Here is a 16,481-nt window from a genome sequence, read left to right as displayed (position 1 = left end):
TGGTCCACTCGGGTTCCACGTCCCCAGCCTCCCTCGGGATTTGTGAGAAGTTCTTCCGGAGGTGGGAGTTGAAGACCTCCCGGACAGGGTCCTCCGCCAGACGTTCCCAGTTCACCCTCACTACACGTTTGGGCTTGCCAGGTCTTCCTAGCCGACTCCCCCGCCATCTGATCCAACTCACCACCAGGTGGTGATCAGTTGACAGCTCTGCTCCTCTCTTCACCCGAGTGTCCAAGACATACGGCCGCAGATCAGATGATACGACTACAAAGTCGATCATTGATCTCCGGCCTAAGGTGTTCTGGTACCAGGTACACTTATGAGCCACCTTATGTTCGAACATGGTGTTCGTTATGGACAAACTGTGGCTAGCACAGAAGTCCAACAACAAAACACCATTCGGGTTCAGATCGGGCAAGCCGTTCCTCCCAATCACGCCCCGCCAGGTTTCTCTGTCATTGCCCACGTGAGCGTTGAAGTCTCCCAGGAGAACTATGGAGTCGGCAGGCGGCGCCCTTTCCAGGACCCCTCCCACCGACTCCAAGAAGGCCGAATACTCTGAACTGCTGTTCGGTGCATAAGCACAAACAACAGTCAGAGCTTTACTCCCTGCAACCCGTAGGCGCAGGGAGGCGACCCTCTCGTTCTCCGGGGAAAACTCCAACATAGCGGCGCTCAGCCGGGGGCTCGTGAGTATCCCCACTCCCGCCCGGCGCCTCTCACCCTGGGCAACTCCAGAAAAGGACAAAGTCCAACCCTTCTCCAGGAGCTTGGTTCCAGAGCCCATGCTGTGCGTGGAGGTGAGCCCAACTATATCTAGCTGGTACCGCTCCACCTCCTGCACCAGCTCCGGCTCTTTCCCCGCTAGCGAGGTGACGTTCCACGTCCCTAGAGCTAGTCTATGCTGCCGGCGATCGGCTCACCCAGGTCTCCTGCCTGGCCCGCCGCCCGGTCTGCATAGCACCCGACCCCGATGCTTCCCCCCGCGGGTGGTGAGTCCACAGGGTTGCTGGTCCATGATCTTTTTTTCGGGCTGAGCCCGACCGGGCCCCACGGGTAAAAGCCCAGCCACCAGACGCTCGCCGTCGAGCTCCCCTCCCGGGTCTGATTCCGGGAGGGTGCCCCGGGTTCCCTTGTCCGGGCGAGGTAGCTTCATTCCGTGGGCCGTAAATCATCAGGGTTTTTTGAACCGCTCTTAGTCTGGGCTCTCCCCCGAGACCTGTTTGCCTTGGGAGACCCTACCAGGGGCTGACGCCCCGGACAACATAGCTCCCAGGATCACTGAGCCACTCAAACTCCTCCACCACGTTAAGGTGGTGATTCATTGGAAGAGCTATAATATATATAACTATAACTATAATAAATATAATTATTGCAGTATAGTAAATGTCATTATTGCACTATAGTACACTATTATTGTCTTTTCCAAGAAAACACACCGAGTGAAGTTTCATTCTTTCATCTTTATTGTGTTTTATATGAAAACATCATTCGTGGAATTATAGCTAGACGCCGGAGTCAAACCCCCACCTGGAGTGGGGCGGGGCTTCAGGGTCATCTGTTGTCAGTCAGTTGTCATGGCGACAGACAGGAAGGCAAGACGGAGCTTTAGTTGATTTTTGGGTGGCGGAAGTCTTTGCCGGCAAACTTGGCCTTGTCTCCGAGTTCCTCCTCGATCCTGAAGGGTCAGAGGTCATTTGTAAACTAAACATCGGGCTTTTACTTTGTAGAGTAAAGACTGTGCTTTTACTTTGTGGAGTAAAGATTGTGCTTTTACTTTGTCGAGTAAATAATGTGCTTTTACTTTGTAGAGTAAATAATGTGCTTTTACTTTGTAGTAAGTGTTGTGACTTTGAGTCAAGACAGGAAGTTCTCACCTCATCAACTGGTTATATTTGGCGAGACGCTCTGACCTGCAGGGAGCACCGGTCTTAATCTGAGAGAGAGAGAGACAGGTAGAGAGAGAGAGAGAGAGAGAGAGAGAGAGAGGCGTAGAGAGAGAGAGAGAGTTAGGTAGAGAGAGGTAGAGAGAGAGAGAGAGTTAGGTAGAGAGAGAGAGTTAGGTAGAGAGAGGTAGAGAGAGAGAGAGAGTTAGGTAGAGAGAGAGAGTTAGAGAGAGAGAGAGACAGGTAGACAGAGAGAGTTAGGTAGAGGTAGAGAGAGAGAGAGAGAGAGAGAGAGAGAGAGAGAGAGAGAGAGAGAGACAGGTGTTCAGTGAATCAGAGACTTCCTTGTCCAGTTGTTGTAATTGTTGTTGTTTTCGTCCTCCTGGTCTGTCGACCTTTTTGTTCATTGTGTCTGTCTGTCTGTCTGTCTGTCTGTCTGTCTGTCTGTCTGTCTACCTGTCCAGTGCAGAGTCCGACCACCAGGTCAGAGATGAAGGTGTCTTCAGTCTCTCCGGATCGATGGCTGACCATCACACCCCAACCACTGCTCTGAGCCAGCTTACACCTGAGAGACAGACAGGACGGGTCAGGCAGACAGGTTGGGGAGGGTAAAGACACGCATAGGGACGGGTCAGACAGGTTGGGGAGGGTAAAGACACGCATAGGGACGGGTCAGACAGACAGGTTGGGGAGGGTAAAGACACGCATAGGGACGGGTCAGACAGGTTGGGGAGGGTAAAGACACGCATAGGGACGGGTCAGACAGACAGGTTGGGGAGGGTAAAGACACGCATAGGGACGGGTCAGACAGACAGGTTGGGGAGGGTAAAGACACGCATAGGGACGGGTCAGACAGACAGGTTGGGGAGGGTAAAGACACGCATAGGGACGGGTCAGACAGACAGGTTGGGGAGGGTAAAGACACGCATAGGGACGGGTCAGACAGACAGGTTGGGGAGGGTAAAGACACGCATAGGGACGGGTCAGACAGACAGGTTGGGGAGGGTAAAGACACGCATAGGGACGGGTCAGACAGACAGGTTGGGGAGGGTAAAGACACGCATAGGGACGGGTCAGACAGACAGGTTGGGGAGGGTAAAGACACGCATAGGGACGGGTCAGACAGGTTGGGGAGGGTAAAGACACGCATAGGGACGGGTCAGACAGACAGGTTGGGGAGGGTAAAGACACGCATAGGGACGGGTCAGACAGACAGGTTGGGGAGGGTAAAGACACGCATAGGGACGGGTCAGACAGGTTGGGGAGGGTAAAGACACGCATAGGGACGGGTCAGACAGACAGGTTGGGGAGGGTAAAGACACGCATAGGGACGGGTCAGACAGACAGGTTGGGGAGGGTAAAGACACGCATAGGGACGGGTCAGTCAGACAGGTTGGGGAGGGTAAAGACACGCATAGGGACGGGTCAGACAGACAGGTTGGGGAGGGTAAAGACACGCATAGGGACGGGTCAGACAGGTTGGGGAGGGTAAAGACACGCATAGGGACGGGTCAGACAGACAGGTTGGGGAGGGTAAAGACACGCATAGGGACGGGTCAGACAGACAGGTTGGGGAGGGTAAAGACACGCATAGGGACGGGTCAGACAGACAGGTTGGGGAGGGTAAAGACACGCATAGGGACGGGTCAGTCAGACAGGTTGGGGAGGGTAAAGACACGCATAGGGACGGGTCAGACAGACAGGGAAAGGAAATAAAAGAGAGAGACAACGAGACAGAAAGATAGGTAGAGAGAGACAGAGGAAAGAATGTCCAAAATTTGCTCCAACAAACATCACAATCAATCAATAAAAATAAATCAAGACATGTCTCAGACAGACAAGTACGACAGACAAGTAAGACAGGCAGGTGTACAGACAGACAGGTAGGTATCTTACGCCTGGATGGACTCGGTCACGGAGCCGATCTGGTTGACTTTGAGCAGCAGACAGTTGCAGGCCTTCTTGTCCACGGCCTGCTGGATCCTCTTGGGATTGGTCACCGTCAGGTCGTCTCCTACGATCTGATTGGTTGGAAACACACACACACACACACACACACACACACACACACACACACACACACACACACACACACACACTTTTAAGTCACTGCAGATCTGATCCATAAAGAATATTCTGAATTACATTCAAACCTCAATCGTCTGTCTGTTTGTCTGTGTGTCTGCTATACCTGACTACCTGTCTATCTGAATACCTGTCTGTCTGTCTGTCTCATCTGTCTGTCTGTTTGTCTGTGTGTCTGCTATACCTGACTACCTGTCTATCTGAATACCTGTCTGTCTGTCTCATCTGTCTGTGTGTCTGCTATACCTGACTACCTGTCTATCTGAATACCTGTCTGTCTGTCTCATCTGTCTGTCTGTCTGTGTGTCTGCTATACCTGACTACCTGTCTGTCTGCATACCTGTCTGTCTGTCTCACCTGGATGTCTGTGGAGGCGGTGAACTTGGCCCAGTTCTCCCAGTCGTCCTGGTCAAATGGATCCTCGATGGACAGAACTGGAGACAGGAAGAGAGACAGACAGGAAGAGAGACAGACAGGTCATTATGAAGTGAAGGAGTCTCTTAAATCCTCCTGCCAGTTAGACCTGTAGGAGTCAGAGGACTGGGTCCTTGTTAAAGCGGTCATCCTTTAGGGTTGTGGTAACACGTTGTGTTCGTTGTGGTTTGTTGTTAAGTCTCAAAGGTTGCAGGTGAACTGGTTCCATTGAAGACTCTGTGTTGTTAAGTCTCAAAGGTTGCAGGTGAACTGGTTCCATTGAAGACTCTGTGTTGTTAAGTCTCAAAGGTTGCAGGTGAACTGGTTCCATTGAAGACTTTGGCCGTTTCTCAATCAGCGTTCTTCTCTGTACTCGTGTTCTCTGGACTCGTGAAACGTCATCAGTCGCGGCCCAAGTACTGGTCCAATTCAAAAGTCCGCTTCTCGCCAAGCACGGTGAAAAGTCCCGGATGTGACTTGATCCGCCCATGTTACCGGGGACGCATCAGAGCAGACTTGAGCGTACTTGAGAGAGCCAATATCCCAGAATGCATTTCGAACCAGCAAACGAGGAACAATGGCGGATGAGAAAACTCATAACTGAAAGTTCTCTGAATACTACCGTTGTTGAGTCACAAAATGTAATTTTAGGATGTTTTCAGGCAAGAAGTTAGTTGTTTAAGCATCAAATCTGTGGTCGCTTTCTCAAGAATCGGCCGACTTAAAAAGATACGCTGACGGGTCGAGGTCCTGCTCGCGGACCGTGAGCCCCGCAGCACCGGGCCGTCAGCGCTCTGCTGCCCGCCGACAGCAGCCTGATCTCGGCTGGACTTTTTGAAATGATCCGCTGCCTCCGATGTCTCCGTATCGATTAAACATGAGATATAATTCTGTTTCGAGGATTTAACAAGCAATCATTATTATTTATGCACAGTCACATTAAATCAGTTTGACTGAGGGAAAGGTTAAGGTTTATAACTTAAGATTTTAATTTAACTTTTACTTTGAACTACAGCGGTGTCTTATTACTTTTGACCGAATTGTTTGCAATTATATGTATATATAAAACACATTTAAAAACATATTATATCTACATTTATATGTGTATCTATATAAGTGTTTATATAAAATACATATTTATGAACACAATATATATACAATGAGATGTGTATCTGTGTGTGTATATATATTTTAGATATTTATAAACCCAATAATATACATATATATACACACAATATATATATATATATATATATATATATATATAATGATATGTGTATATCTGTGAAACCAGTGCAAAATAAGCAGGGTTGTCATATTTTGTTTGACTGTAAAAATACTTTACAGTGAAGAATTAGAGTAACTCATGACAACAACAGCTGAGGTGGTGACGTCATCAAGTCAGCTGCTGTTCCAATTGCAGAAAGACCGTCTTGCGTTCTCCTGTCTTTGAGGGTCTGGACTCCCAAGTCCAGACTCCAAAAGTTCACAAGTCCGTACTTGTGTACTTGGGTATTGAGAAACGGCCTCCGTGTTGTTGGTCTCAAAGGTTAAAGGTGAACTGGTTCCATTGAAGACTTTGTGTTGTTGGTCTCAAAGGTTGCAGGTGAACTGGTTCCATTGAAGACTTTGTGTTGTTGGCCTCAAAGGTTGCAGGGGAACTGGTTCCATTGAAGACTTTGTGTTGTTAAGTCTCAAAGGTTAAAGGTGAACTAATTCCATTGAAGACTTTGTGTTGTTAAGTCTCAAAGGTTGCAGGTGAACTGGTTCCATTGAAGACTTTGTGTTGTTGGCCTCAAAGGTTGCAGGGGAACTGGTTCCATTGAAGACTTTGTGTTGTTAAGTCTCAAAGGTTGCAGGTGAACTGGTTCCATTGAAGACTTTGTGTTGTTAAGTCTCAAAGGTTGCAGGTGAACTGGTTCCATTGAAGATTTTGTGTTGTTGGTCTCAAAGGTTAAAGGTGAACTGGTTCCATTGAAGACTTTGTGTTGTTGGTCTCAAAGGTTAAAGGCGAACTGGTTCCATTGAAGACTTTGTGTTGTTGGTCTCAAAGGTTAAAGGTGAACTGGTTCCATTGAAGACTTTGTGTTGTTAACCTCTTAACGTTCTGCTGTCGCGCGGGCGCCCATTTCAACTATACACTGTACATTCCGTTGTACATTCCGTTGTATACTGTACATCTATTTATAGTTCGGTACGAGTGCCATATGTTTCTGGAAACCTATGATTCTTGTGATTCCAGCTGTCCACTCCGTTTCAAGATCAGACCACCACAGCAGCTACAATCAATACTTTTGTCAGACAACAACAAACAAACAAGCGATTTGAAAATCAAGACAACTCACCGATGACGCCTCATATTGATCCATAAATCCATAATATTCCAACAAAAACGGCGTTGTTACGTCGTAAAGGTCCAATAAAAATAAATCCCATAAAAGATTTAGTCCAAAACACGTGATTGCATCCATAAATATCCACCAACTGGCGTTGCATAATTCCATTGCAGCTGAAAGTTATGAACGAAAGTAGTATGGTTTTTAGCAGAAAGTTATGTTTGCATTGGAGCACAGCTACAAACTCGCTATCAAAATGTCCGCCGAAATCTAACGGTTTCAATGAGACCCCACTTGAACCAATAGGAGCTTCATGTCCTGACTGACAAGCTACATTACCCAACCAGAAGCTACGTTGAAGTTTAGGCTCAGCCTCTATTTTCTTACGTGGCTCACGTCTGTTGCGTCGTACAGCTCAGATGACAGGCGTTTCGGACAGCCAATGAAATTCCCTAAACAAAGATAGGCGGAAGAGGGGGGCAAATAATCCCAACAGCCTTCAATTTGATGAGAAGAGACAGCTGCTGTAGAGCTTCAGTCTGAAGTGTAAATTAGCATAAAAATGCATTTATACTTCATTTTCTCTGTGTCAGCAATACTGGTAGTATATATGAATAGTACCTCTATAGGTTTGCAAGACTATAAGCCTTTTTAATAGGTATATAGTATATAAATCAGGAATATTTTCAGTCTCAAAATGAAAAAACGCCTAGACATTTCATTAGAAAAACATGTGTAAAATATTCATTTTCTGTGATATTGTTATCAACTTTTTACTTAGACTAGAAAAGGCTTCAGGCTATGGTCCCATTGTGTTTTCCAGTCCATAAATCACATTTATAGTCATCTACAGGCATCTATTTACAAAGACATGTTCAGACGGAAATAAAAACCTTATTCTTTAGTGTGTTCAAACTCATATAACTCTGTCAGCAGCACTTAAAGTGATTCTGACTATTGAGGGAAAAAAGCTTCAGATTGTTACCTTTCAAAAGAGACCAAGACCATGCATTTACTCCAAATAGTTCAAGTACAGCTTCCTGTTTACTTTGGGTATACCTGGATAGGCGTTTTTTTTTTTCGAAGACTTTGTGTTGTTGGCCTCAAAGGTTGCAGGGGAACTGGTTCCATTGAAGACTTTGTGTTGTTGGCCTCAAAGGTTGCAGGGGAACTGGTTCCATTGAAGACTTTGTGTTGTTGGCCTCAAAGGTTGCAGGGGAACTGGTTCCATTGAAGACTTTGTGTTGTTGGCCTCAAAGGTTGCAGGGGAACTGGTTCCATTGAAGACTTTGTGTTGTTGGCCTCAAAGGTTGCAGGTGAACTGGTTCCATTGAAGACTTTGTGTGAACTGGTGTCTTTAGGATCTACCAGCTGGTTGAAGCTGCTGTCTTTGGGATCTACTTATATACACTCATACTATTATATCTTACCTGGGTAGCCCTTGATGAAGCTGCGGTACAGGTCTCCCAGCTGGTCTCCACTGATGTGTCTGGCCGGGTCGTCGGGGGACTTGAAGTCCAGGTCGTACTTCCCATTGCGGTAGAACTCGGAGGCCGCCACGTCCATGCCGATGATGATCTTGTCGGGGTAGCCGGCCTTCTCGATGGCCGTCTTCAGCAGCTCCAGAGCTGCACGGGGAGGTCAAAGGTCAAAGCCACTACTTCCTGCTGGTCTGCACTTCTTGCTGGTCTGCTTTTCTTGCTGGTCTGCACTTCCTACTGGTCTGCACTTCCTACTGGTCTGCACTTCTTACTGGTCTGCTCTTTTTACTGGTCTGCTTTTCTTGCTGGTCTGCACTTCCTCCTAGTTTGCACTTCCTGCTGGTCTGTACTTCCTGCTGGTCTGTACTTCCTGCTGTTCTGCACTTTGTACTTGTCTGCACTTCCTGCTGATTTGCACTTCCTGTTGGTCTGCACTTCCTGCTGGTCTGTACTTCCTGTTGGTCTGCACTTCCTGCTGGTCAGCACTTCCTACTGGTCTGCGTTTCCTGCTGAGTTCATCCATTAGCTTGGAGACGGTTTAAACTAGAAGAACTTCACTGATCGTTATGGAGGATGACCTTGTTGAAGGTTGTGCAGCATGAACTTGGCTTGATGGAGCATCAAGTCAGACATACAGTCAGATAGACAGGTGCATGTCTCACCCTCGTTGTTCTCCAGGATGTTGGGGGCGAAGCCTCCCTCGTCTCCCACGTTGGTGGCGTCTTGCCCATACTTTGCCTTGATGACGTTCTTCAGGTTGTGGTACACCTGAGCATCAGAACACAGTTAGTACCTCTAATAGTACCACTACAAGTACTAATGCAGGTACTCAAACAGGTATTAATACCAGTACTAACACCAGTACATATGTACCTCGGCTCCAATCCTCATGGCTTCGTGGAAGTTGGCGGCTCCAACTGGAAGAATCATGAACTCCTGCATGGCCAGTTTGTTTCCAGCATGGCTTCCGCCGTTAATCACGTTAAAAGCCTGAAAATAAAATGTGATGGTAAATACACACTGATGGGAGGAGCTAAGGTACCACCTGTCCATCAGGACTAACTAACATTCACACACTGTAGAACAGCTATAGGAGACATTTGGGGTTAAGTGTCTTGCCCAAGGTCACATGGACATGGACTAGTGGAGCAGGGGATCGAACCACCTGTGGTGACCCACATACGGGCTGTGAGAGACATTCACCGAAGGGCTACTGTGCCTTTAAGAGCTGGTGGGGTTTCCGGGGTCGGGGTTGGTGTTGTTGTTTTTGGTTTCCGGGAAGCGTGGGGTTTTGCGCTGCCGCTCTAGTACTGTATTGTAGTATAGTACACAAGCATTGTACATTTGATGTGGAGAAAGAGTAAACTATCTCGACTGCAACTACGCCTACTGTCTCGCTGTTTCTCAACTCTACACTGGTGACCCTGAGAGTGAATACGGCATGTCCGACAACGAGAACGGCGCCGCCGCACCGACCGCCGGTGCTAACGACATGGCTAATGTCTACGCCGCTACCGTCAAGTTGCCGGACTTTTGGCAGCATAACCCACGGCCGTGGTTTCAGCACATAGAAGCCCAGTTCCAGCTCAGGGGAATAAGTCGGGATGCCACGAAATACTTCCACGTGGTGGCCGCTTTGGATGCTTCGACGGCATCCACGGCCTTTCCCACCCTGGGGTGAAGGCCTCGGCTAAGCTAGTGGGCGTCAGGTTCGTTTGGCCTGGTCTCCGGAAGGACATTAGAGCCTGGGCTGGCTCTTGCGTCGCGTGCCAGCGTGCTAAGGTGCACCGCCATACAAAAGCCCCTTTGGCACCGTTTGTGGTGCCAGAGAGGCGCTTCGACCACGTGAATGTGGACCTGGTGGGCCCCCTGCCCCCCTCCCGCGGATGTACTTACCTTCTGACCATGGTGGACAGGACCACCAGGTGGCCGGAAGCTGTCCCCCTGTCCTCCACTACAGCTGCGGAGGTCGCCCGGGCATTCATCGGGTGCTGGGTGGCCCGATTTGGCACGCCGGGTGACATCACGAGCGACAGGGGCCCACAGTTCACCTCGGAGCTCTGGACTACAGTGGCTGAGCACCTGGGGGTGAAGATACACCGCACTACGGCGTACAATCCGCAGGCTAATGGGCTTTGTGAGAGGTTCCATCGTGACATGAAGGCCGCCCTTCGTGCCAGCCTTACGGGCGCCGACTGGATTGACCGCCTCCCGTGGGTCATGCTCGGTCTCCGCTCTGCCCCCAAGGAAGACCTCCAGGCCTCATCCGCCGAGCTGGTATACGGCCAGCCCCTGCGGGTCCCGGGGGAGTTTCTACCGGACGCGACTGCACCCTGGTCCGCCTCCTCTCACCGAACTGTGTCCCGGGGCGTCGCCGACGCTTTCGTGCCTGTCCCGACGACTCGCCACTGCCTCCCCCAGTCCTATGTCCCCAGGGACCTGCCAGCGGCGAGGTATGTCTTCATCCGCCATGACGGCCATCGGTCTCCGCTGCAGCCCCCCTACGACGGCCCCTTCCGGGTCCTGGAAGCGGGCGCTAAGAACTTTGTTGTAGACAGGGGTGGCAGGCCGGAGAGAGTCACTATCGACCGTCTCAAGCCTGCTCATTTAGACGTTGATGAGCCCGTCCAGTTGGCCCTGCCCCCACGCCGGGGGCGCCCCCCTGTTTCAGCCCCGCACCCGGCCCCGGCCTCTGTCCCTGCCCCGGCCCCACTGGAGCCCCCTGCTGCGAAGCGCAGCCGTTTCGGCCGTTTGGTCCGCCCCCCGCCACGTTGACTTTGCCTTTTGGGGTCGGACTCTGTTCACTGACTTTCGTCTATTGCACTTTTGGTTGGGTGAATTCTGGGGGGGCCTGTGTGGTGACCCACATACGGGCTGTGAGAGACATTCACCGAAGGGCTACTGTGCCTTTAAGAGCTGGTGGGGTTTCCGGGGTCGGGGTTGGTGTTGTTGTTTTTGGTTTCCGGGAAGCGTGGGGTTTTGCGCTGCCGCTCTAGTACTGTATTGTAGTATAGTACACAAGCATTGTACATTTGATGTGGAGAAAGAGTAAACTATCTCGACTGCAACTACGCCTACTGTCTCGCTGTTTCTCAACTCTACACTGGTGACCCTGAGAGTGAATACGGCATGTCCGACAACGAGAACGGCGCCGCCGCACCGACCGCCGGTGCTAACGACATGGCTAATGTCTACGCCGCTACCGTCAAGTTGCCGGACTTTTGGCAGCATAACCCACGGCCGTGGTTTCAGCACATAGAAGCCCAGTTCCAGCTCAGGGGAATAAGTCGGGATGCCACGAAATACTTCCACGTGGTGGCCGCTTTGGATGCTTCGACGACGGCACGAGCGATGATGCTGCTGGAGGCTCCACCGGCTGCCGGCAAGTACGAGGCACTGAAGACATTTCTGCTGAAGCTCTTCGAACTGTCTGAACTGGAGAAGGCGGACCGCCTGCTCTCCCTCAACGGCCTCGGCGACAGCAGGCCGTCGGAGATGATGGAGAAAATGCTAGCCGTGCTAGGATCGGCTGATCCCTCCTTCCTTTTCACGCACATTTTCCTGAGGCAGCTCCCAGTGCCTGTACGCACGGCACTGGCCAGTTCCCCCCTCGCCGCGTCCAAGGACTATCGCACTCTGGCTGCTGAAGCAGACCGGGTTTTTCTGGCCAACCGGCAGCAGTTTGTCCATGCCCTGCTACCCCACCAGGGCACCCCGCCCCCGCCCATGGAGAACTATTCAGACACTGCGGCTGCGGTGACGGCCCGCCGCCAACCCGACGATGGGCTCTGTTACTACCATGCTAGGTTTGGGGCCAAGGCCAAGCAGTGCCGTAGGCCGTGCAGTTTCAAGCCGCAGGGAAACGCCAGGGCCGGCGCTCGTTAGCGGCTATGGGCGCCGGCCGGGGCTGCAAGCTGTTATTCATCACTGACTCCTTGTCGGGCCGGCGGCTGCTGGTCGACTCGGGCGCACAACGCAGCATCCTGCCAGCTCAACCCGTGGACACCGTGGCCGGCGGACGCGGCCCCCGGATGGACGCCGCTAACGGCACGCCCATACGTACCTACGGCACCAGGCAAGTGGAGGTGTGTTTGGGCGGCCGCCGTTTCGGCTGGGACTTTGTTGTGGCTGCGGTATCCACGCCGCTCCTGGGCGCAGATTTCCTCTGTGCTTTCAGCCTGCTGGTGGACGTAAAGAACTGTCGCCTGATTGATGCCCTTTCTTTTGCCTCGTACCCCTGCACGCTGGGGGGGGCTGGGGCGCTCTGCCTGTCAAACACGCTGGTCACCGGGGACCCGTATCAACACCTGCTCGCCCAGTTCCCCGACCTCACCACACCCACGTTCTCGTCTGCGGTGGCTAAGCATGGCGTGGAGCACCATATCACCACTGTGGGTTCCCCGGTCTACGCCCGTGCCCGCCGCCTTGACTCAGCCAAGCTGGCAATCGCCAGGGAGGAGTTCTCGACCATGGAGCGCCTCGGCATTGTGCGCCGATCAAACAGTCCATGGGCGTCCCCCCTACACATGGTTACTAAGGCCAACGGGGGTTGGCGCCCGTGCGGCGATTTCCGTCGCCTTAACAATGCCACCGCTGCTGACCGGTACCCCGTCCCGCACATACAGGACTTCTCTGCCCACCTGGCAGGGGCCGTCGTCTTCTCCAAGGTGGACCTGGTGCGGGGATACCACCAGGTGCCGGTCCACCCACAGGATGTCCCAAAGACGGCCGTCATCACGCCCTTTGGGCTTTTTGAGTTTTTGCGTATGCCGTTTGGCCTCAAGGGGGCGGCGCAGACGTTTCAGCGCCTGATGGACTCCGTTCTTCGGGACATGCCTTTTTTGTTTGTTTATTTAGACGACATTCTGGTGGCCAGTGCGTCCATGGAGGAGCACATGACTCACCTCCAGCAGCTGTTCGGCCGCCTCAGCGAACATGGCCTCATCGTCAACCCAGCTAAGTGCCAGTTTGGCCTGTCGTCCATCACCTTCCTCGGCCACCACGTCACTCCGCGGGGAATCGTCCCCCTTCCCGCCAGGGTGGAGGCCGTCGCAGGTTTTCCTCGCCCCCGCACCGTACGGTCTCTGCAGGAGTTTCTGGGCATGGTGAACTTTTACAACCGTTTCCTTTCCCGTGCTGCCCACCTCATGCGCCCTATGTACGAAGCCCTGCGGGGAAAGCTGCCCAGGGATGTGTTGGACTGGTCCTCGGAGATGGACATAGCCTTCACTGCGGCCAAGGCCGCGCTGGCCGACGCTGCTCTGCTGGCGCACCCGTCTTCCGCTGCCCCCATTGCCCTCACCACGGACGCCTCTGACTACGCGGTGGGGGCGGTGTGCGAGCAGTGGGTGGGGGGCGCCTGGCAGCCGCTGGCGTTCTTCAGCAAACAGCTCCGGGAAAACGAGCGCAAGTACAGCACCTTTGACAGGGAACTGTTGGGACTTTTCCTTGCCACCAGACACTTCAGGTTCTTGTTGGAGGGCAGGCGTTTTACTGCGTTCGTGGATCACAGGCCCCTGACGTTCTCCATGGCCAAGGCCACGGAGCCGTGGTCGGGGCGTCAGCAACGTCAGCTCTCGGCGATTTCCGAGTTCACCACGGACATCCAGCACGTGTCGGGCAAGGACAACTTTGTCGCCGACTGCCTCTCTCGGGTGGTCGTCAGGTCCGTCCACTTGGGGCTCGACTACGCCGCTATGGCGGCGGACCAAGCCGCGGACTCAGACATTCAAGCCTTCCGGTCGGCTCCTACTGCGCTGCGGCTGGAGGACGTGGTGTTCGACACAGCAGACGCCACCCTCCTCTGCGACACCTCTACCGGTCAACCGCGCCCGCTGGTGCCTGCTGCCTGGCGGCGGCGGGTTTTCGACACCATCCACGGCCTTTCCCACCCTGGGGTGAAGGCCTCGGCTAAGCTAGTGGGCGTCAGGTTCGTTTGGCCTGGTCTCCGGAAGGACATTAGAGCCTGGGCTGGCTCTTGCGTCGCGTGCCAGCGTGCTAAGGTGCACCGCCATACAAAAGCCCCTTTGGCACCGTTTGTGGTGCCAGAGAGGCGCTTCGACCACGTGAATGTGGACCTGGTGGGCCCCCTGCCCCCCTCCCGCGGATGTACTTACCTTCTGACCATGGTGGACAGGACCACCAGGTGGCCGGAAGCTGTCCCCCTGTCCTCCACTACAGCTGCGGAGGTCGCCCGGGCATTCATCGGGTGCTGGGTGGCCCGATTTGGCACGCCGGGTGACATCACGAGCGACAGGGGCCCACAGTTCACCTCGGAGCTCTGGACTACAGTGGCTGAGCACCTGGGGGTGAAGATACACCGCACTACGGCGTACAATCCGCAGGCTAATGGGCTTTGTGAGAGGTTCCATCGTGACATGAAGGCCGCCCTTCGTGCCAGCCTTACGGGCGCCGACTGGATTGACCGCCTCCCGTGGGTCATGCTCGGTCTCCGCTCTGCCCCCAAGGAAGACCTCCAGGCCTCATCCGCCGAGCTGGTATACGGCCAGCCCCTGCGGGTCCCGGGGGAGTTTCTACCGGACGCGACTGCACCCTGGTCCGCCTCCTCTCACCGAACTGTGTCCCGGGGCGTCGCCGACGCTTTCGTGCCTGTCCCGACGACTCGCCACTGCCTCCCCCAGTCCTATGTCCCCAGGGACCTGCCAGCGGCGAGGTATGTCTTCATCCGCCATGACGGCCATCGGTCTCCGCTGCAGCCCCCCTACGACGGCCCCTTCCGGGTCCTGGAAGCGGGCGCTAAGAACTTTGTTGTAGACAGGGGTGGCAGGCCGGAGAGAGTCACTATCGACCGTCTCAAGCCTGCTCATTTAGACGTTGATGAGCCCGTCCAGTTGGCCCTGCCCCCACGCCGGGGGCGCCCCCCTGTTTCAGCCCCGCACCCGGCCCCGGCCTCTGTCCCTGCCCCGGCCCCACTGGAGCCCCCTGCTGCGAAGCGCAGCCGTTTCGGCCGTTTGGTCCGCCCCCCGCCACGTTGACTTTGCCTTTTGGGGTCGGACTCTGTTCACTGACTTTCGTCTATTGCACTTTTGGTTGGGTGAATTCTGGGGGGGCCTGTGTGGTGACCCACATACGGGCTGTGAGAGACATTCACCGAAGGGCTACTGTGCCTTTAAGAGCTGGTGGGGTTTCCGGGGTCGGGGTTGGTGTTGTTGTTTTTGGTTTCCGGGAAGCGTGGGGTTTTGCGCTGCCGCTCTAGTACTGTATTGTAGTATAGTACACAAGCATTGTACATTTGATGTGGAGAAAGAGTAAACTATCTCGACTGCAACTACGCCTACTGTCTCGCTGTTTCTCAACTCTACACACCGATCCTTTGAATGAAGGACGACCCTGCTCACTACTGAGCCACAGTCGCATATTATATATTTATAATATATATATATATAAATATATATATATATATATATATATATATATATATATATATATATATATATATTGATGCTACTATGATAATAATGTATGTTACTATGAACATATAATGTGTTAATATAAAACACAAACTATATTTGACTATTTAGACACCTAGCATGTAGATACCTAGCATTTAGACACCTAGCATTTTCCCACTAAAATGTCTCACCATCTAAGCTAACTAAAGTATTTTTTAAGTTTTACTAGCCAGCTAAGCTAACTTCATGGACACTGTAATCGTTCCAGTATCAGTAGCGTTGAACTTGATAAGTGCATCGTCGTACATTTAAAGGTATTACGGTCAACAATAATACTTGTAGGAGCCAGCCAGGATAAGGTAAAGCCATTGACTATGATCAGTATTAGCTTGTTGATAATGGAGCTTGTGGTGAGCTGCTGCAGTCAGAGTCAAAGCCCCTCCCCCCCACCGGAAGCCCCTCCCACTCACAGGAACAGGAAGTATGACGTCTTTGTGTCCAGCGAGGTCGGCGATGTGGCGGTAAAGAGGAACTCCTTTCTCTGCTGCTCCGGCCTTGCAGACGGCCAGCGACACACCCAGGATGGCGTTAGCACCAAACTGAGCTGCGGAGAGACAGACAGGTCAGACAGACAGACAGGTCAGACAGACAGACAGGTCAGACAGACAGACAGGTCAGACAGGTCAGACAGACAGGTCCTTACATTTGTTCTCAGTGCCATCCAACTCCAGCATGAACTTGTCGATCTTCTCCTGTTCAACAACACTGAAGTTCTGGAGAGACAGAGAGACAGAGACAGAGAGACAGAGAGACAGACAGGTAGTCAGAGAGACACAGGCTCCATCTTGACTTGTAAAGACACACTGA

General features: G+C 52.5%; 1 protein-coding gene across 1 annotated transcript; it reads right to left on the bottom strand.

Moving 5' to 3' along the window:
• Nucleotides 1–1,443: 1,443 nt before the first annotated feature.
• Nucleotides 1,444–16,434, bottom strand: eno3 (enolase 3, (beta, muscle)). Its single transcript, XM_079215424.1, has 10 exons — nt 16,318–16,434; nt 16,085–16,218; nt 9,076–9,192; nt 8,865–8,970; nt 8,152–8,349; nt 4,329–4,405; nt 3,783–3,907; nt 2,343–2,451; nt 1,878–1,936; nt 1,444–1,678 (listed from the first exon to the last, which is right to left on the bottom strand). Exons 1-10 carry the CDS (start codon nt 16,346–16,348, stop codon nt 1,609–1,611), a joined length of 1,026 nt encoding a protein of 341 aa, XP_079071550.1. The 5' UTR covers nt 16,349–16,434; the 3' UTR covers nt 1,444–1,608.
• Nucleotides 16,435–16,481: the final 47 nt, after the last annotated feature.

The sequence above is a fragment of the Taurulus bubalis genome (assembly GCF_910589615.1).
Source record: "Taurulus bubalis genome assembly, chromosome: 3".
NCBI classification, from domain to species: Eukaryota; Metazoa; Chordata; class Actinopteri; order Perciformes; family Cottidae; genus Taurulus; species Taurulus bubalis.
This window is presented reverse-complemented; position numbering and strand designations above follow the sequence as displayed.

Coding starts and splice junctions, on each gene's coding strand:
- eno3 (XM_079215424.1), bottom strand. CDS start 16,348: ATGCTGGAGTTGGATGGCACTGAGAACAAAT. Junction 8,350..8,864: donor CATCCTGGAGAACAACGAGG/GTGAGACATGCA, acceptor CTCCCCGTGCAG/CTCTGGAGCTGCTGAAGACG. Junction 2,452..3,782: donor GTGACCGAGTCCATCCAGGC/GTAAGATACCTA, acceptor TCTGTCTCTCAG/GTGTAAGCTGGCTCAGAGCA.